Below are 27,478 nucleotides of genomic sequence, written 5' to 3'. Positions count from 1 at the left end.
GTGTGATGTGGCAGAGTGGAGGAGTAAGTGACCTTACAAAGGAGGTTGCACATATGCCTTCTCTTCATGGTCTTCTGGCTAGACCAAATCTATTGTATAGTAATTTTTAGATCCAAGGAGGCTTGAGAAATATGCCAACTTGAAAATCAGGAGTTCTAGAACAGAGAGAAAGAGAGTACAGGTATTGGGAGGAACATAGCAATTTCTGCCACAGGTTCATGGGACTAGGGTAGGAGGGGAAAACATAAAGGTATTGGAATTGTTGTTTCTTGAAATAGGATGGTGAGTATAGTTGTCTTTTTAAAATTTTATTTTATGCCTTCCCTATAAATTATATACTTTTGTATATATGAAGTGTTTTGCTATTAAAGCTAGAAAGTTTAGTGGATACTTTTTAGCTATATTTCACTTAAATCTTATGCAGCATATGGTAACTGTTGATCACACTTTCTAGACATTTGAATTTTTATTGGCAAGAATCTCCTGGTCTTTCTCTTATTTTTCCATCCATTCCTTTTCAGCCTCCTGGGCTTCACTTTCTCTGCAGGGAACAAAAAGGCCTTTTCCTAGATGCCCCTCACTTGTCTTCATAATTATTTAGGATAGTTTCAAATTGGCTAATGGGTTTCCTGGATTTGGAAAAATTGCAAGAGAAAACTAATTATATGGTAAATATTCAGATTTTATCACCTTTTATTTATAATGCTCTATCCATATATGGAAAAGGGAGGTTAGCACATTTTTTCTTTGTAACTTTAAATATTTTTTTACATCTTTCTGTAGTATATTATAAAAGGGCAAATAATTCTAGCATGAGTCCAAAGTACAAGTGTATCTTGTAAAAGGTAAGAAACAGCAACTTTTCACCTAAGTATATACATACGACATCAGTGGAATAAGTCTTGGAATTGACTCACGTTATTATAATCAGATATAAACATGTGATATCTTTTTATAAAAACTCAGCAGTTTACTTGAGCTCCAAGAATGACTGCATTTCTTAATCCTCCTTACAGCTAGGTATGATTATCTGACCTAGAGCTTGGCTAATGGAATATAAACAGACGTTACTACATGATAAATCTTAGCATATGTTAACAGGCATTATTTTCCCCCCAATGAAATAGTCTCGGGCATACATGCATTTGAGAATTTGTATTCACTTAAATTTTTATTAAAGCAAGAAGATAAAATTCAGTTCACATTCAAGTTTCAACCATATGTCAGGGACTGTGTCAGGTTCTGGGAACATAGGATTGAACAAATTCTAGCCTCAACCTTCAAGGGGTTAGTAGTAGTAGTCCAGGGAAAGCCTAGTTGAATGCTGTGGTAGAGACAGATATGCCTGAGGTGCTATGGCAGCAGAGCAAATGCTGAGGTTATCTAGGAAACTCAAACTCAAGAAAGATAACAGACCTAATGTAAGTTTATAAAATAAAAGCATTTAAAAATAGCGTGTAAAGATCTCTGTTGTTGTATTTTCAGTATCAGTTACATTAAAAAACAAAATGAGTCCAAATGTTATTATAGAAGTTAAGAGGGAGGGAAGGAATACAAGTGAGCTCAATTAATTTTTAAAAATATTTTATCTATTGTATAGGTCTTTTCTTCGTATACTAATTTTATAACCAGAAAAAATAATTTAAAATCCAGTTTTTAAACAGAACATGCATTTCTTAATGTAGCACATAACTTTTCTTTTAAATTTAGCAACATGGTTTTCTTAAGATTCTTGCACTCAAATCTTTATTTTCAGAAACACAAACTCATGTTAACATAGTGTGTGTTTTATACATATCTTTTTTAATGTATTAAGTTAAATTTTTACTTAGTGTAAACATGTACAGTGCTCATAGTACTTCACAGTTATTCCAATGTAGATATTGTCTGGCATTGGAATTTAAGGAAGAGATTCCAGTCTCATTCATCGATTGTAATATTGCAAGGAGGAAAACAGTATGCGCAGTTCTTAATGTTAACATAGCACCTGCTCACCATCACTTAGAGTTCTCACTAATGTGGGATGTAGCTATTCTCTTTTAACCCAGCATTTCTCAATCTCATTTCTCTTCATTTTGATTTTGTAAGGTGAGGGAGAGACCTATTTTCACAGACGTTGCTCTTCCTTTTGAAAAACTGAAAAGGGATTAGTGAAATCTCATCCCATTTATGACCTTTAATAACTTCTCTCATATACCCTTTGCCATTTTCAAGTGTTTTCTCTAAGGTGACTTACTGAACCAGGACTCTCTGGTGTCTTTCAGATACTGTGCTTTATAACCGTTTATCTTCTCTGATTCAGTTTTTAAGCAAAAATGAAGTCTTTTGTTTTTCCTTGTAGACTTTGCCTTCAAAAGAAACCACGTTTTTAAATACTACACAAATGCCTTGCTTGCAATCAGCTTCAACTTGGAGTAGCTGTGAACACAATTCAAAATCTCAGATATTAAGAGAACATGTATCAGAATTGGACTCTTCTTTCCATTCTGTCCTATCATTGCCATCAGGTAAGCCTACTTCTAAAAAATTTTTCTAAGCAACTCTGAATGTTTTCTGTGGTGAGTCTAATCCTGTAGATACAAGAAATCTAATAAAATTTTTAACAATTATTTTGCCACTGGATATTATGGATATTAGAACTGAACAGTTTTCAATGAGGAATTAATCCTGTGAGTTAATGTTCTATCTTTGCAAGTTGGTTCTTAAATTCCTTGGAAACCATTTTGAGTTACAATAGGAAATAACTGGCTTTTGATCTTTTCAGTGTTAAATTCTTAGAATTTTATTGATAAAGTGACTATGCTGTTGAAACGTTTTCACATTGTCAGTATTTTTTTCCCTAATACGTTGTTTTGCACAGACTTTTCTCTATGATATTGCCCATCATTAGCTTTTGAACCACAAGAAAATCTATAATCTATAACTGAGCAAATAAGGCACATACAGCCCCACATCCCTTTAAGTTTTTAGTTCTTGATTTATGTTGGAACCATTCCAGTTGTTCCCCTTTTTTTTTTAAAGTTTATTTTTTTAGTAATCTCTACATCCATCATGGGGCTCAAACTCACAATACCAAGATCAAGAGTTGCATGCTCGAAGTGCCGCGGGTTTCTTCCGCGTTAGCGCCCTCAGGTAGGGGGTCCGCGGAGGGGCGCCGACCGTGCCACCGGTCCCGCCTGGAACCTCGATAAGGGGAGCCCGGCCCCGATGGCCGCAGCAGGTGGACACTGAGGACTTCCTGGAGGAGGCGGCGCGCGGAGGGTCGGAGGCGCGGAGCAGGATGAAGAAATACATGAACGCCTCCCTATGGAACTCCCCCCAAAATGAGAGCAAACGAAGGCTCTTCATTCAGATCCTGCTATAGCAAGGGATTGAGCCACCATCACCTGTTTGGCCGAGACTCAAAGCCTGATGGCAGTGATCCTGCCCCACCTCGGAGACCAGGACTTGGAAGGTGTATTCCTGGCAGCTGGATGGAAGGAGTTGTTGTCCTTTGATGACGTGGCCATGTACTTCACCAGAGAAGAATGGAAGAGACTTGACTGGGCCCAGAAAGACCTCTACAGAGATGTGATGCTGGAGAACTACAGAAACATGATCTTGTTGGAGGTCAGAGATGTTTAATCCACCCCCCACCCCAATCTGCATCCTCCACATCTATAAGACCTGTAGCAGCTGAAAAGATTATGACTGATTTGGATTCCAAAGGATTTCAGTTTCCCAAACCTGAGGTGATCTGCCTGCTGGAGCAATGGGAAGAACCATGGATCCTGGATCTTCCAAGAGCTGGGACTAGGAAGGCTACCAGTACTTGTCCAGGTTCTGAAGCTAGATGCAAGATGAAAAAGCCAACTCCAAAGCAGAAAATTTCAGAAGATGTAGAGTCCTGTAAGACATCAGTAAAGCAGAAAATGGCCAAGAGACTTGGAGAAAAGTTACATAAATGTAATGAGTTGGTGGACATTTACAGACTCACATTCCCTACTATTGGTGATGAATGTCACAAGGACTTCCTTCAAAACCTCCACCTTATTCAAATTCAGAATGCTCAAACAAGGAAGAAGCAGGGCAAATGTGAGGAAAATGGAAAACCTTTCAATCACAGATCATTCCTTTTGCAGCATAAGCAAATTCTTACAAATGCAAAATCTTATGAGTGCAGTGAATGTGATAGAGTCTTCAGGCGTCAGGCTAATTTTGTTCGACATCAAAGAGTTCACACATCAGAGGATCCCTTTGAATGTGACATATGTGGGCAAGCCTTCAAACAGAAGTCTACTCTTATTGTCCATAAACAATGTCACCCTCAAAAAAAGCCATATAAGTGTCATGACTGTGGAAAATTTTTCCGCCAGATGGCATATCTTATTGAACATAAGAGGATCCATACCAAAGAAAAACCCTATAAATGTAGTGAGTGCAAAAAAACATTTAGTCAGAATTCAACCCTTATTCGACATCAGTTAATCCACAGTGGACAAAAACCCCATAAGTGTCTTGAATGTGGAAAAGCCTTTGGTCGGCATTCGACCCTTTTGAGCCATCAACAGATTCATACTAAACAGAACACTCACAAATGCAGTGAATGTGGACAGTCCTTTAGCCGAAGTGTAGATCTCATTCAGCATCAAAGAACCCATACCAAGGAGGAATTCTTCGAATGTAGAGAATGTGGAAAAACTTTTAGTTTTAAGGCAAATCTTCATCGTCATGAGGTCATTCATACCGGAGAAAGACCCTATAGATGTGACAAATGCGGAAAATCTTTCATCTGGCGCACAAGCTTTATTAAGCATCAGGGTACTCACAGACAACAGATACCCATGTGATACTAACTGGAAAAAGACCATTTTGGGGATCCATGGGTGGCTCGGTGGTTTAGTGCCTGCCTTCGGCCCAGGGTGTGACCCTGGAGTCCCGGGATCAAGTCCCATGTCAGGCTCCCTGCGTGGAGCCTGCTTCTCCCTCTGCCTGTGTCTCTGCTTCTCTCTCTCTCTCTCTCTCTCTCTCTCTCTGTCTCTCATGAAGAAATGAATAAAATCTTTAAAAAAAAAAAGACCATTTAAGGACCAGACCTTACCACTCTTGTAATTATGTGTAACTTCATTGTTTTATGAAAATTATTAAACAGGAATTGAAATGGTAAAAAAAAAAAAAAAAAAAAAAGAGTTGCATGCTCTTCTGAGCCAGCCATGCGTCCCTCTAGTTGTTTCTGTATTGAACTGAAGTAAATACTGGGTAAAAAAGGAAACACTCTTCACACTAGTTATCTCGGGTTCTTCTCTTTAAGGGAAGACCTCTCAAATGGACTTGTTTCCTTTTTGGCTTTTGGTTTTAATCCTCAGGGACTGCTTCTCTTTGTAAAGCACTATACTCTGTACCTATTCCTGCCCTGAGTCCTGAGAATTTTTGATTTTTTTTTTTTTTTACCAATATTTGAGTGGTTTCTTAGCTACACTATACTTAGAATTAAGTTCTTGGCAGGAACTATGTTATTCCATCTTTGAGGAAAACTTAATAGCAGAAAGAAACAATATAAATATAACAATGGTAATGCAGCTAACAATTGAGCTTAGCATACCTATAAGCATATTACATTTTCTTGTTTAATTCTTCCGACAATCCTATGAGAATATATACTGTTGTCCTCTTTATCTTCCATACAAGAAGATTGAAGCTTAGAGATGTTAAATTACTACTCCAAGATTATACAGCTAATAAATGTTGGAGGCAGGATTTAATGTGAGGTAGTCATACTCCAGAGCCACACTCCTAACCTTTACTCTTCACTGGCTTTCTGTTTTCTCACAGTACATTTGTTTCTCTGATGATAAAACCCTGAGATTTGGTGTAATAATCATCCTTCACTTAATCCTCTTATGTCCCTTCCAATAAGTTAAGATTAACTTCCCCACCTACTAATTAGGTTATTCATTTCTTCTTGCTTTCATTTAATAAAAATCTGAATACCTACTATTTACTAGGCACTAAGAGTATAAATAAAAATAAATCCTTCAAAGTACTTGCATTCTAGTTTAAGACAATTGAAATGTAAACTAGTAAGTGTACTAAAGAGTTATGAAATATTCTTATAAAAGCTCAAGGTATATGGGTAGAAAAAGGGCCTTCCCTAGTTATATCATGTTTTCTCACAACCCATGAAGAACAGTGGTGGAATAGATGATTTTTTCTTTATAAAAGTAAATGATATTTCTTTGGAGAAATAAACTTATGTTTTAGTAATTGGAAAATATTGGGTTCCTGAAATGTTTAAATAACATGTTTAATTTGTAATTTTAGTTTCACTTTGTTATGTACTTTTTGCATGATCATAGTATATAGTGTTAGGATTGAAAGCTTTCCTACCTCTGTTCCATCCCTTTGGGACAGATTCCATGTTGAAACTCATGAATTTTGTTTTGTTTTGTTTTGTATATTTTTCCACACTTGAGTATGGATCTATTATTAAAATATATCATTTGAAAAATAAAATATAAAATAAAATAAAATAAAATAAAATAAATCATTTGAGGGAGAGATACTTCTTTGTTTAAAATCCAGACCCATTCTGGATGGGTTATGATTTATGTTTGTAATTATTTTTTTCAGTAGCAAAACTTTGAATTCATCAACTACTTTATAAAATATTTGTTTCTTAGGAAGAAGTTTAGGTGTCTGTATTAAATGCTTTTGGAGATGGTTTTGTTTTTGCATTCTTTTTTTTTTAAGATTTTATTTATTTATTCATGAGAGACACAGAGAGAGAGAGAGGCAGAGACACACAGGCAGAGGGAGAAGTAGGCTCCATGCAGGGAGCCTGATGGGGGACTTGATCCAGGACTCCAGGATCACTCCCTTGGCCAAAGACAGGTGCCAAACCACTGAGCCACCCAGGAATCCCCCTGTTTTTTCACTCTTGATTGAAAAAAAAACTTCAATTAATGTGAAGCACATCTACTTTATTATATAGCTTCTCTTTTGGTTGTGAGAATATAGAATATAAATACAGTGAATTGAACATCTAAGTCTTTAAAGGAAGAGACCTAGTCTGTAAATGTGTTTTAATCTTAGTAAAAGTATATTTTGTGATTCATAATACTAGTAAACTAAGAAAATACGAAACGTGGTGTCTACATAAAAGGTAGCATTTGAACTATAGTGGTTTTCCCTCAAGTAAAAACATAGCTTTTAGAAACCTCATTATGGGATCCCTGGGTGGCGCAGTGGTTTGGCACCTGCCTTTGGCCCAGGGCGCGATCCTGGAGACCCGGGATCTAATCCCACGTCGGGCTCCCGGTGCATGGAGCCTGCTTCTCCCTCTGCCTGTGTCTCTGCCTCTCTCTCTCTCTCACTGTGTGCCTATCATAAATAAATAAAAATTAAAAAAAAAATAGAAACCTCATTATTTCAAATGTAAAGTTTGTGGGGGTGGGGTGGAAATGACTTAGAGTTAGCCAGGCTTGGCTGTATATTTTATTCAAGACCTTTGGATGCACTTATCCCATTCTGGGAATCATACTTATTAATACTTTCAATTTTGAACATATTATCTATTATTTTGGTTTATGACCAATTATTCATCATTAGAGTTTTTGTTTACTTAGTGCATATAATCCATTATTTCCAAAACATAGTTATCTATATGCTTGGAGAGAGTATTTTGCCATTTTTGATAGTTATGACATTTTAAGTTTTTGCTTATTTTTCTAAGCTTATATTGCTAGTTAGAGAAAGCAATCTTAATATTAGAATCTATAAAGAGTGGTATTCACTAAAAGTACTTTTTTTTTTTACTTTATTTTTCCAGATGTGCCTCTTCATTTTCACTTTGAAACATTGTTTAAAAAGACTGAAATAAAAGGAGATCTTGCTGAAAATAAATTTGTAGGAGACTGTGTCATATCTCCATCACCTGGTATGTCATTTACAAATCTTGTACTTTATATGCCTTTTATATCTTTCAGATACTGTTTTTGCTTTCTAAGGAAATAAAATTTAACAAAGGAACAAAATGTAAATCCTTAATTTTTAATATTCACTTTTTACAAATCACACATATACACACACAAATAGAAAATACACAGGAGTAATCTGTGATACTTATCACAAAAATGTGATATTCATTGAATGAAAATTATGAAATACTGATAAATATAAAAGGAAATCTAAATGCACTTGGAGAAACAGCATTCCTGGATGATAGGAAGGATATCAATTCTTCCTCTTGGTTTATATATTTAAGGAAATGTTACTCGAAGTTCTAATAGTATTTGGTTAACTTAACAAAATAATTGTAAAGCCCATTGGGAAGAATAAATGGGAAAATGTAACTGCTAGAAAAAAGTATTAAGAGAATCTATCCTAACCACATACGGAAACATGACAAAAATCTGTAATAGTTATTAGCACAGATTTCATGTACATTTAGTAAAGTAAATTGGTGAAGCAAACTCTATAGCTTATACTTTATTATATAAAAGAAGAATTAGAAATGAATGAGAACATGGAGAACTATTCAATGAAGAGCATTGTTAATCTTTTGGGGGAAATTTTGTTTACATACTTGTTTCATACCATGTATCAGAATAAAATCTAGTTGGTTCCAAGAATTTGAAGAATTAAAACACTAAAATTACAAAATAAAACTTGAATTATAATGAAATAGTTATGAGTACTATGGATGGGGGTGGGGACGTCTGTGTTTGGAATCAATCAGAAGAAGAAAAATATCAACATGTTTTGACCATATACAAAGCTAAACTCTTCTTAATATTAAAAAAGTTATACAAACTAAGAAAAATTATTCCCAGATGAAATAATCATCTACCTCAAAGACTCATGAATCAACTCAATGCCTGTAGAATTGAAGTTCTGAAAAGTAGCAGATTTTAAAATAATTTTTTTTAGGTTTTTTTTTTTAAGATTTTATGTATTCATGAGACATACACACACACACACACAGAGAGAGAGAGAGAGAGAGAGAGAGGCAGAGACACAGGCAGAGGGAAAAGCAGGCTCCACGCAGGGACCCCGATGTGGGACTCGATCCCGGGACCCCAGCATCACACCCTGGGCTAAAGGCAGGTGCTAAACCGCTGAGCCACCCAGAGATCCCCCGATTTTAAAATAATTTCTAAAAAACAGCAGCTTTTATAAATACCAGTGATAAACAGTTAGAATATGTAAAGGAATTATACTAGACACATTGACAATGAAAATACAAAATATCTAGGATTAATTAAACTTAGTAAGGACCTACATGAAGAAAACTTAAAAAGTATACTAAGGAACCCAAGAATATGTGTCTATAGAGAAAAATACCCTGTTCCTATCAGAAGACAGTATTGTCTGGAGCACCTGGGTGGCTCAGTCAGTTAAGTGTCCAGCTTTTTTTTTTTTTTTAGATTTTATTTATTTATTGATGAGAGACACAGAGGCAGAGACACAGGCAGAGGGAGAAGCAGGCTCCATGCAGGGAGCTGGATGTGGGACTTGATCCTGGGACTCCAGGACCACGCCCTGGGCCAAAGGCAGGTAGTAAACCGCTGAGCCATCCAGGGATCCCCAAGTGTCCAGCTCTTGATCTCAGCTTAGGTCTTGATCTCAGGGTCCTAATTTCAAGCCCCACATTGGGCTCCACATCTAGCATGGAGCCCACTTTAAAAAAAAAAAAGGGCAGTATTGGAATTTAAGATGTTATTTTTTCCCAGTTTACTTTATAATGTAACTAAGAATCATAGAGGTAATCTTCTTTTCTTTTAGAACAAAGTTATTCTGAAGTTTATGTGTGAGAGAGAAAATGTTGAATAGTTGTTAAACTTTTTAAAAGATCAGTAAGAAGGAGGTGTCAGATATCAAAATAATACAGCTATAATCATTAAAATATTGTGGTATTGATGAAAGCCAGATCAATGGAACTAAATAACCTAGAGACAGACCCAACTGTCCATTATTTGATAAAAAGATAGTTTTTCCTATCAGTATAGGAAGGATGGCCTCATCAATAAATAACAGTAATTCTTACAAAGTACTCCTTATGCACCACTATTGGCTGAAGGGCTTTATGTTTGTTGATTGCTTTAATCTATACACCTTGTATAAAGTATTGTTATCTTCCTCCTTGACTAATTTCCCAGAGTCACGTTTGAGTAGTATTAGGGCCAAGATTCAAGTCCAAGCAGTCTGGCTCAGAGTCCATGTTTTAAACAACTAAGTTTCTTCTAAAATCAGTGGATTATAATATTATTAATCAATGAATTTTTTGGGAAAAAAGAGATCTTTACCTCATACAGCACGTTAAAATAAATTTAAGGTGAATGAACATTAAATACATTCTAGATGGATTAAAGAGTTAAATGTTAAAAGTGCTGTCTTAAAAGAATTAGAAGAAAACCAGATGTATTTAATGATTATGATCATGAAAATGATAATCATAAGTAACATTTATTGAGTGCTTATGTGTAGACACTCTGCTATTTACTATTTTTTTCTGATACATTAGGACATTTAAACATTATAATCATCAATTCTGGCAAGACTGCTGTAATAAGACCAGGACCCTCAAATATTTTAGGTAGCATTAAGAATACAAACCTTTTGTGAAGTACTATGAAATTAGTGCTTTTAAACTATGCTTTTTTTTTTATTAAGCTCATTAAGGAAAAACAACTGTTTAGTTGTGCATATGTTATTAAACTGTTAACTCTGTATTCTGACCCATAAAACCATTTCTAATAACCTAGTCTAATACTAAATATAAAAACCACCTCTATTTACAAGTCTATTCATTTCACCATTATTTGTGTTAATGAAAAACTGGAAACAACTTAAAGAGCATATTGAGATATGGTTCACTAACACAATGGAACATGCAGCTTTTAAAAATATCTTAAAAGTTCATGTAGGGATGGAAACATCAAAGAATGTCAAGTAGTAGAAAGGACAAATATGTGTTAATTCTCTGTATGTTATGATTAATAACCATGTAAAAATGTTCATTCTTCTACCAGCCAAATGCAATGTGAGTCTTTTGGGCATCCTGATTTGAACAACTCAGCTGTATAAACACGCAGTTTTAGAGATAATCAGTGAAATTTGAACACGCATGGCCGCTGAATATTAATGAACTTTGTTAGATGATAATGCATGTGGTTACGTAGACATACACAATCTGTTTGTTAGAAATTCAGGCTCACATATCTGTAGATGACAAGATACAAGATAGGATGTCTAGGATTTGTTTTAAAATAGGCTAGCAAAGAAACAGTGGGGAGAGAGATGAAACGAGATTAGTCACCAGTTTAATTGTTGATGATGAATGGTAGGTACAACAGAGTTCATTCTTCTCTTCTTTATTTGTGTTTGTTGAAATTTTTTCACAGTAAAAAAAGTTTTTTAAAAGTTGAAAGCACTAAGAACAAGGAGCAGTTGTCTATGCTTAGGGAAAAGAGACTAAAGAAATACAGGAAAATATAGGTTATGTTCAGGTACTTTTTCATGATATAATTCTACTACTTTGAATTTATACTGAGACTAATTTTTAAAGAAAAAATGTATGCATGAAGGTGCTTATTTTAAGAATGACCATAATTGAAATATCATGATAACAACTAGCTCTAACAGCTAGCATAGTTAAATATTATTGGTAACAAGAAGAATGTTGGGCTTCCATCTGAAAAAGTAACAATGAGGAGTGAATTATCAAATTTGAAAACTACAGTTGTACGTGGATTAAAATGAAATTACATTTTAAATGTAAATACGAAATGTATGCATGTGTATGGAAGGAATATACAAAAATGAAATTATATGCTATTAGATAAGAGATTAGGTGATTATATTATTTCTAATGTTCTGTTATTTATCTGACTTAAAAAGATAGGGCAGCATGTGTTAGGCACAGTATTAATAGTAACATATCAGTAATGTAATGACATGCTAGTAATGGGGAATTAAGAGCTAGGAATGGAAGACAGATGAATGCTACAATATTATTAGGCAAATCAGTGAAGTATATTCTATTGTTTTTTTTTTTTTTGAAGTATATTCTATTGTATCCCAACTTCACCTCCCTTATTTTCTTTCCCTTCTCTCCCAACCCAAATAATTATGCATTAATTAGTTTTCATTCTACATACGCAAGTCTGAAAAAGCCGGTCATTATTATTTGTTAGCGATTTCTGTAGAATTAAGCAAAACTAGAGTTCAATATTTATTGACCACTTACTCTGTGCCAGGCAGGCAGACTGTTCAGTGCTGAAGAATCAAAGGTGAATCATAGGGAATCAAAGAAATTATAAGGCGTAATAGGAGGAAGCAGACATACAAATAACTATTAAAATGATGTGGCCACAGATAGGATAAAAAGTCTAAAAAAGGCAGTGTGTAACTCTCTACCTAGAGGAAGGGAGGGATAAGGATGATGGGGAATGGGCAAGAAGACTCGAGAAAGATGGTGATGCCAAACGTAGCTTTACATACTTAGTTGGAATTTAGAAGAGTAAAGTGTTCCAAATCATTGTTCCTCAAACTTCTATGTACAAATTACTTGAGGAGTGTTAGAATGCAGTTTCTGACTCAGTAGGTCTGGAATGGGGTCTGATTCTGCATTTCTAAGGAGTCCTAGGTGATTCAAATACTGTGGGGCCCTACTGGTTTTAAAATGGAAACAAACGTGATTTGTCATGGAGACATAAAAGTGTGATGTGTTCAAGTATATACAAAATGTCTGGTATTTTAGGGTAAATGTGAAGTGTGTGAAGGTAAGTAGATGGATGTTTGTCTGCTTTGCCGTGGCGCTTTTATGTATCCAGAAGAATTTTAAGAAAGCACAGCTGACTTCAGGTAACAAGTAGGGAAAAGACAAATTGTAGTGGGTTGAAGAGTGAATGATTGGTTGCCCATTCTGAGGAAATAGGAGCAAAGCCACTTAAGGGCTGTACTCACCAAAATACGCAGTCATGAAAGACATAGGACAGTGAAACTGTTTCAGATATAAGAAAACTCCAGACACGTGACAACTAAATGCAGAGTGAACAGAATCTTCTACAAAGAACATTATAGGAATAACTAGTGAAATTTGAATGATTCCATAGTTAATAGTTTTGATTTGTCAATTGTGTGTGATGTGAGAATGCCCTGTTTTTTTAAAAATACATGTTGACATATTGAGAGGGCCATTGTGTCAGCAACTTAAGTTTCATCGGAGCTCAGAAAAATAAATACGATAAACTTAACATTTGTGGAATCTGAATAAAGGGTATAAGGGACTTCTTTTACTATTCCAAGTCTTCTGTTAGTCTGACACTATGTCAAAATGAAGTGTGTTTTGAGTGGAACACTGGCACACACAACCCACCCCAGGAAGCCAAGACCTAGGTCTCAGGCCTCTTCCCCTGCACATGCTCATGTCTAAACCCACCATCAGTGCAATCTTACTCATTTGTTTCAAACGTGCTCCAGTCTTCACTTCTATCACGTTCACAGTCCAGCCTAATGAGCCTTTATCTGCGCTCCTTGAAATAGCCCATTTATTTTTCCAATCCCTGTAGCTAGTTGATCTCTTCAAAATATGTCGCATCTGCTCCCCGCCCCCATTCCTTAAAATATCTGACAGAGGTAATATCCTGGGGGACCCCTGTAGCACTACCCACCCAGGACTCCTCCTTGCTCATGGTTCTTTTTCACCATATTCCCTGCTCTACACTAATTGCTGTTCCAACTACCAGATTTGACTCCCCGATGCTTTGGGCCTTTGTACATACCATTCTCTCTTCCTTCCCCTTGCCATCAGGTAGTTCTGTTCATATTTGAAATCTGTCACTTTACCTGGGGTTCTTTTCCTAGAGCTCTTTTACTGTTATATACTCCCATTAACTTCTCTAATTAGTACTTTTCTGTTACACATTGTAGTTCTTGAGACAACGTCTGTAATCTCCATTAGCCACAAAGATCATGACTGGTTTTGCTCACCGGTGTCCCCAAGGTGTATAACACAGTGCCTGGCATAGAATTAGCCCTCTGTGAAAGGGAAGGCAGGAGATAGGAAAGATACTACTGGGTCAAGGTGTGTTTTCGGATAGAATTCAGGAGAGGATTTTGGAGACCAAGAACGAAAGGCTATAAGCAGGTGAAGAGGATGTGTAGTTTAATTTTGAATTGTCATATTTCCTATTGCTTCAAGAGTCCATTGCAACCTTACAAGATACTAAGGGTAAATAAGTGTAAAGAAAAAGTAAGTAAAATTCAGTAAAAAGTACCACCTTAGGGAAGATTGAAGTTTCTTCAAAAAGATTGATTTACTTTTAGAAAACAAGGAAGGTGGTGAATTGCTTTTAGAAGAGGTGAAATGTTTCCATCAAAACAAGAGAGGGCATTGTTGGATTACCTGCCCGTTCCAGGCGTGTTATACATTTAAAAACTTCTCACAATCCCAGTCACCCCTTTCTAGAAATGAGTTATGCTGCCAATTTATTTTGCTTTCTCTGTGTCCTGTTGGTAAGAAATTGTGGAGGCCATCTTAGAATTCTGCCATTTTCCCTGAGCTCTTTATTTTTTAAAAGATTTCTCTAAGAGAGGCAGACGGAGAGGGAGAGTCCCAAGCTGACTCCAAGCTCAGTGCAGTCTGACAAGGGCTTGATCGCACAACCGGAGCAGAACTGAGCAGGCGCTCAAATGACAGAGCCACACAGTGCGCCTCCCTGAGCTCTCTAAAGTCAATGTTCTGTTTTCCAGCGTCTGGCTGATTTGTCATTTTTCTTTGCAGTAATCTTTATCCCTTTTCTCGTAACTTTTAGGGTTTCTTTATTGTGAAGTAATGTACGATTAAGATTTTTTTTCCCCATCTGACACTCATGAGCTCTTGAAATCTTTCAGAACTTTTTGTCTACCATTGCCTCTCATTCTGTGTTGCCCCGTTTTGGTTTGTCCTTCCTCCCCCATATTTCCACCACTCTCTTCCTTGGAGTTGCACGGTTCCTGCCTGACCTACCGATGGTCATGTCCAGCCACGTCCATTCTATTATTCAGCAGTCAGTGATGGTTCTTAACACTTGAACAATTATATTTCCCATTTCTTAAGTTTTCCTAAAGGAACCTCTGTTGCCTGTTTCTTTTGGCAATGTTATTTGTTTTAAAGACTTGCTATTTGTATTCTGTGAATCCACTCACTCTTTCTTGAGAGGGTTCATTTGTTTGTACCCCTTGTTTTTAATGGTGTTCGTATTCAGGTTTTTGGAGCTGTGTTCTCAGCTTTAACGTTGACATTCACTATTAAGACTTCTGCCACTGTTATTTACGGGATCCTTTTCATAGGTGGGGTAGACATTTGCACTCAATACTATTTTCAGAAGCAGTTAGGGACAGGCAGGACGTATTTCAAAGTGAGGCACTTGGACATTGCTTTCTCTCCACCCATTCCTTTTTCTGCTCAAGACTCTCAGATTTTGTTACCTATTAAGGCAGATAATCTCCAGGAGTGTGGCTGAGGAGTTGGTATGTGCAGTCAGACTATCAGAGAACTATCCGTCCAGGTAATTGTCCAGCTCCACTTCCCTTTCCTCCAGGTCAACAGCATATGATCATATTTTTATGGCAGCACTTTCCCCGCTTTTGCACCATTTGTTCTTCCAGTTCCATGTATCAGTCTTTCTTACAGGGATTCCTCCCAAATTCTGCTTTACGTACAGTAAGTTCTCTTTTACTGCTTGCTAATGTGGATGTCTATGCGCAGATCTGTGCATATGTCTAAAACTTTTGCCTATTATTTTTAGGGTGCTTTGCCATCTTGAAATCAGAGTCCCAGTTACTGTTGGTAAACCATCCTTTTTTTTTCAGCATTGGTGAGAATTTGGCACTTTGGCCTACATTTTTTTCATCTCCAAACCCTTCAAAAAAGCAGCCGATTTGGTTTTTAATCCAGAACTGGAAATATAGGGTTCAGATAGGCAAGAACAATGGTGATGAAACTAACATTTATTGAATATTTATCATGTCATATCCTTCTAATGATTATTACAGGGCTTAATTCATTTAATCGTCATAGGCCCATGATAGCTGCTCTTATCCCTATTTTATAGATAAGGCAACTGAGGCACAGAGATATTAAGTGACCTAGAGGTTTTAGAAAATACAGTGCTTTTAAAAAGTGGAAGAATGGTGCTGTACTGTCAGTTTGATGGAATCTGGTTCTTGCTCTCAAGAGGTCCCTGTCTTTTTAACTTCGTAGAGTTCTTGATCTTGAATTTTTATTTTTTAAAGATTTTATTCATGAGACAGAGAAAGAGACATAGAGAGAGAAGCAGGCTCCATGCAGAGAACCCGATGCAGGACTCAATCCTAAGACCCTGGGATCATGCTCTGAGCCGAAGGCAGATGCTCAACCACTTAGCCACCCAGGCGCCCCAGTCCTGAATTATCCTCAAATTTAAGGGTGAACAGAGATTCAGATTTAAGGGATTCAGATCATATTCAGCCAAAATTTATAGACCTGAACCAAACTCCTCCATAAAACATTGTAATTTAGAAGACTCTGATAACAGGTTACCCTTCCTTTTCATCTCCATCAAGTAATGGAGCAACTATAGGAAATTGAGCACTTCTTGAAGATGTTTTTAAGGAATCTTGTTATGGGGATTTTCAGTTTAGGAGCATTCCATATTGGTATATAAGTATTTCTATCGTGTAATCCTGAATTGGTGAATTAATGTTCTACAATGTTGGAAGTAAAAACAAATTAACATGTTCATTATGTGTTATAGAAAACTTCACGTTTCCTTTCTATTTGTTTTAGTACATAATACTTCTCTGAATCAGTGGAGAAATGGATATTCTCCTACATGCAAGCCTCAGATAAGGTCAGAATCTTCTGCACAGCTGTTCCAGGGAAGAAAGAAAAGACACTTGAGTGAAACAGCATTAGGTAGGTTAAAATGAGGATATGAGCACTAGAACTAAAAATTGAAAATAAATTCTGATCTGCAAAGAACCTCTGCTTCATGGAAGTTTATAATCCAGAATAGTCCCTATTACACAAAATATCCATGGTTCTATGAAAGTTAAACAGCATATTCATGTAGTCAGTCCAGAATTTTCTCTGGGCTGGGCATTCATCTACTCTATGGCAATTAAGGATTTCTATCTTATATTCCCTAATTACAGTTATCTTCTACTGACTATTCTCCTGGATAGAACTTAAGCCTCCAACATTGTGTTCTGGATTCAAAATACATCAGTACAAAGTTACCTTCTAGAAATTACCATTTCTGGTAGCTACTGTGGAGGTCACAGTTCACTGAATCTTCCTCAGAATTCTGAAAAATTGGATGAGAATCACCTAATGTAACTCAACCAACTGTTCAATTTCCCTTAGAAACTTAAAGAGTTCCAAGGTGATCGAGAAGTATTGTTGAAATTACAAAGTGGGGTTTGTTATGGGGATTTAGGGCTATCAAATAGTTTCCAGAATTATTACAAGCAATGATTAAAAAATGAGACTTACCAAAAACATATTTTAAATGGCAAATTATTTGTTTCATTTCTTGTTCATTGTTCCAGTGGACAAAACACTGTATAGTCAGGTATTCACTCCCCAGGTGTAATATGTCAATATATCCAGTAATTTAGAAACTGCATTCAAGATGTACTGGACTCTATACTTAATGGATTGAACACATTCATCACTGTCTCTAGAAATCCCACCATCACTATCTGATAATCACTACCTGATGAGCTAGTGTGGCACAAAATTAAACTCCTAGCCACAACCAGATGTTTCACTGTGCTTTTTCTAGTGCCTCAACCTTAAGACAGCTGAGTCTCCTTAGCTTTTGAAGAACTTACATGTACAGATCTTCCTCTTGCCTTATGACAGGGTGACATCCCAATAAACCCATGTTCAATTGAAAATATCTTGAGTCAAAAAATTATTTAATACACTAACCTAATAAGTACCACAGCCTCAAATGCGCTGAAAACACATTAGCCTACAGTTGGGCAAAATCACCTAACACAAAGTCTATTTTATAATAAAGTGTTGGATATCTCATGTAATCTATTGAATCATGTGCTGAAACAGTACAGCATGGTTGTATGGGTAGAGAATGGTTTTAAGTGTATTGATTGTTTATCTTCGCAATCACACGGCCGACTAGGAGCTATGGCTTGTTGCTGCTCAGCATGAGTATCCTACTGCATACTGCTAGCCCAGAAAAAGGTGAAAATTCAAGGTATGAGATTGCTACTGAATGCCTGTCAGTTTCAGGCCGTCATAAAATTGAAAAATCCTAGGTTGAACTATTTTAGGATGAGGACTGATTATGTATCAACACACAGGAAAACTTCTGTCTCTTAGTAAGATTCATTATGAAAAAATCACATTACCTAAGATTTGAAATATTTCACTTGAATTTATCTAATTTCAAGTTTGATGGAAATACAGGAAGAAAACAAGTAAGATGCTATACATTACAAAGAAGTAACTAGACAACTCCCTCAAGTGCAGGACATGAAAAACTCTTGCAAATTTTAAGAAACCTAAAAGACAAAAACCAAGTTCAATATGTGGATCCTGAGGACATTTTTTTAACAACTAGAAAAGTATAAATATGGACGGGGTATTAGATTTTACACTACAAAGGAAAACACTTTTTAAGATCAGAAGTAAAATAAGGGTGGTAAATAAGGGAACAAATAAATGTATACTCACAAATTAGGGAATCAAAACAAATGGAAAAAGGAAATATGGAACAAACACAGAAAACACCAAGAGTAGCAAAGTTGTGATCAACATCTTCAGAGAAAAGAGAAATCCCATCGATGAAATACAAGAACAGGACAGTATAAATGAATAACAGGCCAAGAACTTTTAGAAGTCTCAGTAGAATGCTCAGAAGATCTAGTTAAGGAAATATCCCAGAAATTAGAACAAAAGTCAGATATAAGAAAATGAGAGAATAGAGAAAATTAAGGAGATCTGTCTTTGGAGGCTAACATCCAAATAAAAGACATTGGAGAACACATGAACAGAGTGAAGAGCAAAGATGAGATTTAAAAAATGAGATGTACTGGATAAAAACTTATCAGGATCCCCTGAAAATGGAAATAATTATGACAGAACTGTGGGTAAGATTTTTCCATTTCCTTAATTTTTTGATACATAAATTTTTAAAATAAAAAAAAAAGGAATCATATGTTACCTAAGTAGGAAAGTAATTTTAACACCTGTCTGTGTAATGTATGACATTCTCTATGGTTCTTTTCATGGCAGGAGAAAGAACCAGATTTGAAGAATTTGCTTTTCAACGCACAGAACCAGGATCCCATAGCAATTTTACTGCTGTTACTAATGTCAATGTTATATCAAGAACCCAGAATCCATCATCACAAGTAGGTTTTTTTTTTTATTCTAAACTCTAAAATTGCTTTATAGACTTAAAACTTGCCAATAAAAAAACTTTAGAATATTGTGAATCTATAAAGTCTTACTTTACTAGCATATGACATTTAGAAATAATTAGGTAGCAATATATATGATTTAATTTTTTCAAACTAGTGAGCTAATTACTCAGTAATCCTTTATCATGGCTTTTTTTTTTTTCCTCCTGTGTGAAAAACTATCATAACCATCTCTCCTCCTATGAGGCTTAATAGGAATCCAGCATTTGTGGTGGTCTTATTGATTTGTCATCTGGTCATAGAATAGAGGTTAAAAGGTAAAAGGGTTTAGAAAAAACTGGGAAGCCCAGGGGCCGGGAACACATAAAAGAAGGTTGTAAAAATGAGGTTTACGAAGTGGTACACCAGATATTTCATAGTCTTTCCGAATAAGGAAGTGTGTTGGTTAAACGATCATTTCCATGATGTTCAGGGTGCTTTATGGTAACTTCTTTGATAAGTCTTTTACAATTTAAGGCATTCTTATAAGCTTGTTTAAGATCATAGAAAATATGTATGTAAATCTTCACTGTATACCTGCCAAAAGGGACTGTGCTGTTTTACGGAAGATAAGGGTCTTTCTTGTTTTTCTTAACGTTTTGTAGTCAGGTCTATCATAACATATTATAGAATGTGTACAGTATAGCAGTATACCTAATGGATACCTCACGAGAAGAGGGCATCAGCACAGCTAACTAGATACTGTTGTAAAACTACTGTGATCCTACTCTGCAGAACACTGCACGACGGAGACTGAGAAGTGAGAGCTCTTATGACATAGATAACATCGTGATTCCCATGTCGTTAGTTGCGCCAGCTAAATTAGAGAAACTCCAGTATAAGGAAATACTTACTCCAAGGTATGTGTACTTACATCTTTTTATCTCCTCTCTTTTTTTTTCTTGAATAAATTTACGTTTTTAGAGTGAGGTTAAAATTTTAATTAATGAAAGGAAGATGCTCCTCTCTCCCTTCCTTCACTTGTAAAACCATGGAGGGAAATAGGTGAAAGAACCCTTTATATGACTCATGCTTAAAGTGCCATGTATTATCACTTTGTCAACTTTTATTAAGAATTGGAAATTCCTAAGACTGATTTACTCTGTACTTACTTTAGGGATGTAAATAAGTATAGTAACAAATAAATAATCCTTGCTCTTCAAAATGGAGTTTTGCACAAGATTGCAACAAGTTTGAAGAAAGCAACTACCTTGGCAAGGGGTATTCACATTGTAGGACAGTAACACTTGTAACAACAAAAATAAGATTTTGATGTATTATTGCCAAATCAGCAGTACACACATTAAATGCATAAGTGGGAAGATTTAGGAAGACATCATGAAGGAGGGAGAAAGAACAAAATTTACGTAATTTATGCAGGGAAACCACAACAAAGGCACACAGACGTGTGCAAGGCTAAGCCAGAGACAGAGATTTTTGGGTAGGGTGATAAAGTTATGGTTAGAAAAGAAGTTAGATTATAGATGTCCCAGAATGCCACACACAGATCTGCTTCTTACTGGCAGTGAAGTTAGTCAAGTTTTTTTTGTTTTGTTTTGTTTTTTTTTTTTTTAGCAATGATGAAAGCAGTTTCTTAAGAATGTCAGTCTGGCATGAGGAAGTAGATAGAAGAGGTTGGAAACAGATATAAGCTCAGTGACAACTACAGTTAATTTCTACCCATCTCTATTCTAGCTGATTTCAAATGTTCTTATTCCTGATTACTTTGAGGTATTATGAATGAAACTGTTGAGCTCTCCAAATATGTAAGGAGTAACATTTGTGGTTATGATGTTCTGCAGCAATGTTTTTCAATTTACTTTGGAAGGCTGGCGCTACCTTGTTGTGTTGGTTGTTTAAATACAGAGGAATTCTGCGATCCAGTGCTTAAACTTGAGAGGCCATGATGGGTGTCTTCACACAAAGAAATTGGCAAATGCTCAAATCAGAGCTCTTCTCCCCTCCTCTTCCTGCCAAGCCACTGTCTCAGCATCTACTGGCTTAATTCAAAATCAGTACATTTGTAGGTATAAAACAGAACTATGCAGAAGAGACTGTTTAAGACCAAAAGTAAAGTCTCTTTTTCTCTCAACATAAATCACTCTTTAAAAAAAGAAAAAAAAAAGTATGAAAATACAACCATATGAATTATGGAAGCCCTAAGGAAAGAAAACACTACTGCATTAGCTGTGCTTAGTGAATGCAGTTGCTACACTTATTTAACAAAAGCTGAAATCGGTTTGTATCTTCAACAGCTGGAGGATGGCTGTTCTTCAACCTTTGGATGAATATAATGTAGGTGAAGAAGAGGTAAGTTGCCTTTCACTTACGGATAATTGAACATTATATATTATGAAGCCTGCTTAATTTGGTTTTTGAAGACTAAGGGAACTATAAGCTCTTTAACATGCAGATTTTTTTTTCACTTATGAAAACAAAGTTCTCCATTTAGGATATGAATTTCATTAGAAAAATGTTTTTGTGCAAGTTTACAAAGAATAATATATAAAGAAAAACACAAATGTATCATTTGCATACACGAATTGTTGAAATACTGAATTTACATTAATATCTATATTTATTCCCAGTATGAGTCATGTTTTTTTGCATGAGATTTACTTCTAATATTCAAGCCTACAGTGCCATATTCAAAACACTGGGAACAAACTGCTTTTGAATTTGGAAAACTTTGGACCTAAGAAAGTAATGTGAATGTAATGGATACATCATGTAAGACATAGAGGGAGTCTAGGATAGTTCTCATAATCACATATTAATGTTTCTATAGAGAAATATTTCTAGAATTTAGCCAGATCAGGCTATATAACTCAATGAATTATGAACCACTTATTTCAGAGTTTTAGAATTGCAGGGAAAGGGACTGTGAGCCTGTATAGGTAAAACTTACATATTAAGAAAGGAACAATTTTAGAGAAAAATACTATATAATCAAACTAATTTGAAAGTGATGATGTTCTGTAGAAGCAGCGTTATGTAATACATTTTCTGCCATAATCTATGCCCTGACTCTGTTTTTCAGCTACCAAAATTAACTTTTTAATGCCCTTTCCTCTTTTAATACGCTCTTCCCTAATTCAGAATGATCCTAGGCAGGAAACTCAAATTCTTAAACCACTATCCCAGTCTTAGAATTCCAGATAAATTGATTTTCATTTTTCTCAGTTTTACTTTTCTTTGATATAATATCCCTAGAACAGTGTATTCCATAAAGGGCAATCAATACTGTAAACCTATTTATAATCTAGGTACATCTTCAAACGTGACCCAAGAAAGAAAAAGTTGTGTTTAAAAAAAAAGTTAACTCCTCTATTATGGAATCTGAAGCTCATCTCATAACCTTTGTTCTCTCAATTTAGATTTATTTTAGAGTTTTCTTCCTATATTCTCTTGATGAGGAATTGTTTGACCTGTTCTCATATTTCAAAATGTTTCTGATAAAAGAAAAACTTTATTTCTAATTCCAGGTAGAAGATCTTTCTGATGAAGTCTTCTCCCTAAGACACAAAAAATATGAAGAAAGAGAGCAAGCCAGATGGTCACTATGGGAGCAAAGCAAGTGGCATAGAAGAAACAGCAGGCAGGTGTTATCAATTTAAAAACCAGACCCATGAAATCCATGCTGAATGGTAATGAGAGACCACTAAAAAGGAAGAAAATATATTGTTTAACATCAGTTATTTTGCACTAGAAGTGAAACACGTCATTTCCCTGAGTATATTCAAAATATATTTTGGTTAATTAGTGATGAAATGTGTTTCTGTATTTTCCTCCACTCTGTTTCTCATGTTTATTGTCAGCCTGAAGAATAGATTTAACTCAGCAAACAATGTGAAAATGTTCCCTCCATAAAGTAGGTCATTTCAATGCACTCTTAAACACTAGGGATTAGAATCTGGGTGATCTATTTTAACATAACCACTTAAAAAATATGTTGTTCTTAAAATTTTTCTCAAGAAACCTGTCCAGTCTAAAAGGCAGATGGTCTAAAATACTTTGAATATGACCTTAGGGGAATGGAAATGAAATCCTAAAAACATAATCAGTAATTATATATTTGAGAAAGTCCATGGTATTTTAGATTTACACCTATGTTTTAATATTGACAAAACTCACAAAGCAAAATCATGTTGAAGTCTGATAGTCACTAAATTTAGTGTGGGGGCATGTCTCATTTACTTAGTACAGCTGACCCTTAAACACAGGTTTGAACTATATGGGTCCACCTATACACAGACTTTTTATAGTACAGTCCTCTAAATGTATTTTCTTTTATCTAGCTTACTTTATCTGACTTACTTTATTGTAAGAATACAGTATATACTACATATAGCATACAAAAGGTGTGAATAGATTGTTTATGTTATCAGTAAGGCTTCTGGTGAACAGTAGGCTATTAGTAGTTAAGTTTCGGGGGAGTCAAGTTATATGTGAATTTTTGACCACATAAGGAGGTTGGTGCTAACCCCTGTGTTATTCAAGGGTCAGCTGTTACTTTTTGTTTTTTTTTAAGATTTTATGTTTAAGTAATCTCCCCACACCCAATGTGGGGCTTGAACTCACAACCCAGAGACCAAGAGTCGCAGGCTATGCTGACAAGTCCCATTTCTCTATTTAGGTCTCAGAATATCCAGATTTGTTGTAGATCCTTATTCCAAGAGCTGTCTTAACATATAGGAGACTCAATTCTCATCTTTCTCCACATTCCAGAGATATAACTTTCCAGAAGTAGAAGAAAATGTGAATCGAGTCCTACACGGATGACATTATAATATAGAATACTCTGGAACTCAGAAAGACTGTGAAGGTCAAGTAGCTGTCCTTTCTCATTTAAAAATAAAAATTACAAAAAAACCCTCAAAAATTCAAACCCACTATTATAATTTGGCAAATTCATAAAATAGTACTGAGAAAATACTAATAAATAAGTCTTTGAGATAGCATCAGGAAGATCAGCAGATGAACTTTTAAAAATCTTGTGGGCAGAACTGTTTAAAGAAAGGTACCAAGTTAAACTGACTTAGTAATACCTTGGGGTTGTTCATAAAATGTTAACACGTCAAGAAGTAATGTAATAACTAAGTATTTTCTTGATTTTCTTGCTAGAGCCTACAGTAAAAATGTTGAAGGACAGGACTTGCTTTTGAAAGAATACCCTAATGACTTTAGTGGTGGTCAGCATGGTGCTGCTGAAAGTGCTGCTGAGCTTCCTTCAGAGAGCCAGGATCTGAGTGCGCAGGGCTCACCTTCACTAAATGAGAGTCCGGAAATCAAGGTAAGTGTAATACCCAGGACTAGTTACACCTTTTAAATGCCTTTTAACCTTTTTAAAACCTGTGTGTAGAAAGTACTTGTTGCAAATTAAGGATCATTATTACTTAACAAATTCAATACAACAATACCATATAAAATGCTGGGTTCAAATCAGAGGGTATGTCTTCCAGCATTTTAGGTCTATTGCTGATTAACACTTTATCTTTTCATGTCAGTGTCTAATTTCATATACTCACTTCTCTGTTAGGAAATGGGGATTCTATACAAGTTTCATTTCAAAACAGATTTGATTAGAGAGAATAGCACCTGGCACAGAGCAAATGTGAGCTATTTCTCTTCTTTTTTTTAAAAGAGATTTTTATGTCTCCGCATGGATCCAATTCTTACCTCAAGCTCAAGGAGAGTGTTTCTAACACAGCATCTATAAATTTTTGCACGGTTCTTCACAAGTAGGTGTCAGAAAAGAACATTATCTAGAACGGAGAGCAAAACTGTAGAAATTAATTGGCAAGTTGTAGAAAACTTGGGGAAGGAAAAGTCAGTTAAGTATCTATAATAATTATGGGCTGAAAAATGAAGACACTGAAGTAGAAGGGGATCAAAACACTCTGAAAGGGCCTTTCCCCAACATGTTCTGATGCTGAAAATGAAGACCGATGCCGAACAGCAGCATCTCCTCTTTGTGGAAGGGCACAGCAAAAACAACCTAACTCCCAAAGGTCTCTAAACAATTCCCAGTATGTCCTATTTGAGTTGCTAGATGTTCAGGTCCAAATGAAAGTTTGTTCATTTATGTGTTAACAAAATAGTCATTATAAAATTGACATTTAAGGACCATTTGATACATGAATTTAAACAAATTAGTTGAAACTTAACTGAAAATGTTCTTTCAGTCTTTGTGGTGGGAACGACGGGCTTTTCCACTGAAGGATGAAGACACGGAAGCCTTACTATGCCAAGACGGAAAAAAGGATCACAGTGGAAGTTCAAGCCCAGCTTCCCATGGTGAAATCTTCTGTACCAGTGTACCCGAGAACAGTCACCATCCAAAAAGGCAGGCAGATGAAATGGAAGAGTATAGACCTTTTGGTCTAGGACTTACTCATGTTAAAAAAAATAGGTGACAGGCAACAGGTTAAAAAAAAGTATGTACGTGAGTGGAAAACAGGAGGGGAAAAAAAAAAAATCAGCCCTGTTCTCCATCCCCCAACCCCTTCGGTCACAATTCCAGAATAAGAGCATGTACTGCATGTATTAATCTTTTATGCTGTTCTATAACAGGCAAGGTAGGTCTCTTTTTCATTCTTCAACCACAGAAATAACTAGCTTTTCACCTACAGACAAGTGCTAGTCTTTTGTGTTTATGATGCAAATCACAAGCACCAAAAAATTAACTGCTGCAATCTGATGGTATATCACATTACTGGGTAAATAACTTTTGAAAGACTTTATACCCATACATACACACACACACACACACACACACACACACACACATATATACACCTGTGCATCAAATGACAGCTCTTTTTTCTATTCATTTCTATGTAATTTCCGGGGTAATTCATTAAAATTGCCCCAGAAATATATTAGAGTATACAAATATGTGTGTATACAGTATACAAACACATACACACACATAGTTTTAAAAAAACACTGGCAGTGACCACTCCATTTGAAAATTCATGTATGAACTACCCCAGGAAATGTAAGCTGCACTATAAATAAAGCACAGGTTCCAGTGATAATGGATATCTAAAGTCTTGACTATAGAGGGAGGGAATTTTTTTTAAAAACATGTTTAGCCAATAGAAGTTATTTATGGAAATTTCTATACCAGATAACACAATACACCTTTCTCTGAAATCACTGTTATCTGTTAAACTAAACACAGGTTACTTTCTATTTGCTAACAGATTCAGACAAGCAAAGCAGATTAAATATTGGTCTATTTTAAAGCTTGAGTTTTATCTATTTTATGTATCTCATAAAAGAAGGCATCAACTTAAAATGAGCAACAAACAGGAAAGTTGTATCAGTATAAAAAATGTTGTATTTCTACTTAAAATGGTCATTCCTTACCATAGCTCACTCTAGTCAAATAAGCATCTAATCTTACTTGTATCCTAGAGTGAGAATTTTAAAGTTTTTTAAAGGATAATGCTTCAATACTGAATACAGGAGTGTACATTAAAGAAAGGAAATTCCTTTTGAAGTTATCATATAACTTTTTCTATGTAAAAGTTGAGGACAATTTCTCTCATGTAAAAAAAGGTTTTCAAGTTATAATACCCATATTAACTGACAATCCTGGCCATCTGGCCTAGTCTGGGGGGATTTGACACTAAGTTTTTGTTAGGGACTAGAAATTATATGAGTCCCTGTAAAGAAGGAAAAAAAAATTCAGTTTCAATACTGACAAATTTTTTGCTTGTAGTTTTACTGTACATTTATTTTTAAAAAAGAAAACAAAAGCCAGACAAACCCAAGTTGTCTAGGCAAATAAGCTCAAATCTTTCTGTCATGTCTGACATTATAATCTTCTATGTAAGTTTTTTAATTAAAGTTATTTCTATATGCCTCGTGTTATCTGATTTAAGTGCCACCTATTCATGACACCAACCTTTCCTTTTTTTTTGACACCAACCTTTCCTAATTCAAAATAAAAACCAACAAATTTTTACATTGCAGTATAGAAAAAAACCAAGCTCTATGCGAAAGTGTTAATGTTATTTTTCAAACCTTATTTCTCAAA

At 35.5% G+C, this 27,478-nt stretch overlaps 2 protein-coding genes across 9 annotated transcripts in view; both read left to right on the top strand.

Annotated features, from left to right (window-relative positions):
• The window catches only part of KANSL1L (KAT8 regulatory NSL complex subunit 1 like), a 132,918-nt gene extending 105,615 nt beyond the window's left edge, over positions 1-27,303 (top strand). For all 8 annotated transcript variants that reach the window (XM_055345552.1, XM_055345557.1, XM_055345556.1 and 5 more), the window contains 9 exons: positions 2,342-2,507; positions 7,808-7,915; positions 16,790-16,918; positions 19,265-19,383; positions 20,167-20,291; positions 21,687-21,741; positions 22,917-23,029; positions 24,556-24,724; positions 25,617-27,303. In XM_055345552.1, coding sequence (XP_055201527.1) covers positions 2,342-2,507; positions 7,808-7,915; positions 16,790-16,918; positions 19,265-19,383; positions 20,167-20,291; positions 21,687-21,741; positions 22,917-23,029; positions 24,556-24,724; positions 25,617-25,847 — 1,215 coding nt within the window. In that variant the 3' untranslated portion in view covers positions 25,848-27,303. The remainder of the gene's footprint in view (positions 1-2,341; positions 2,508-7,807; positions 7,916-16,789; positions 16,919-19,264; positions 19,384-20,166; positions 20,292-21,686; positions 21,742-22,916; positions 23,030-24,555; positions 24,725-25,616) is intronic.
• Positions 3,110-5,002, top strand: LOC129522982 (zinc finger protein 789-like). Its single transcript, XM_055345561.1, has 2 exons — positions 3,110-3,609; positions 3,684-5,002. The coding sequence occupies exons 1-2, from the start codon at positions 3,412-3,414 to the stop codon at positions 4,827-4,829; spliced, it is 1,344 nt and encodes a 447-aa protein (XP_055201536.1). The 5' UTR covers positions 3,110-3,411; the 3' UTR covers positions 4,830-5,002.
• Positions 27,304-27,478: the final 175 nt, after the last annotated feature.

The sequence above is a fragment of the Nyctereutes procyonoides genome, unplaced genomic scaffold, assembly GCF_905146905.1.
Source record: "Nyctereutes procyonoides isolate TBG_1078 unplaced genomic scaffold, NYPRO_anot_genome, whole genome shotgun sequence".
Taxonomy (NCBI): domain Eukaryota; kingdom Metazoa; phylum Chordata; class Mammalia; order Carnivora; family Canidae; genus Nyctereutes; species Nyctereutes procyonoides.
This window is presented reverse-complemented; position numbering and strand designations above follow the sequence as displayed.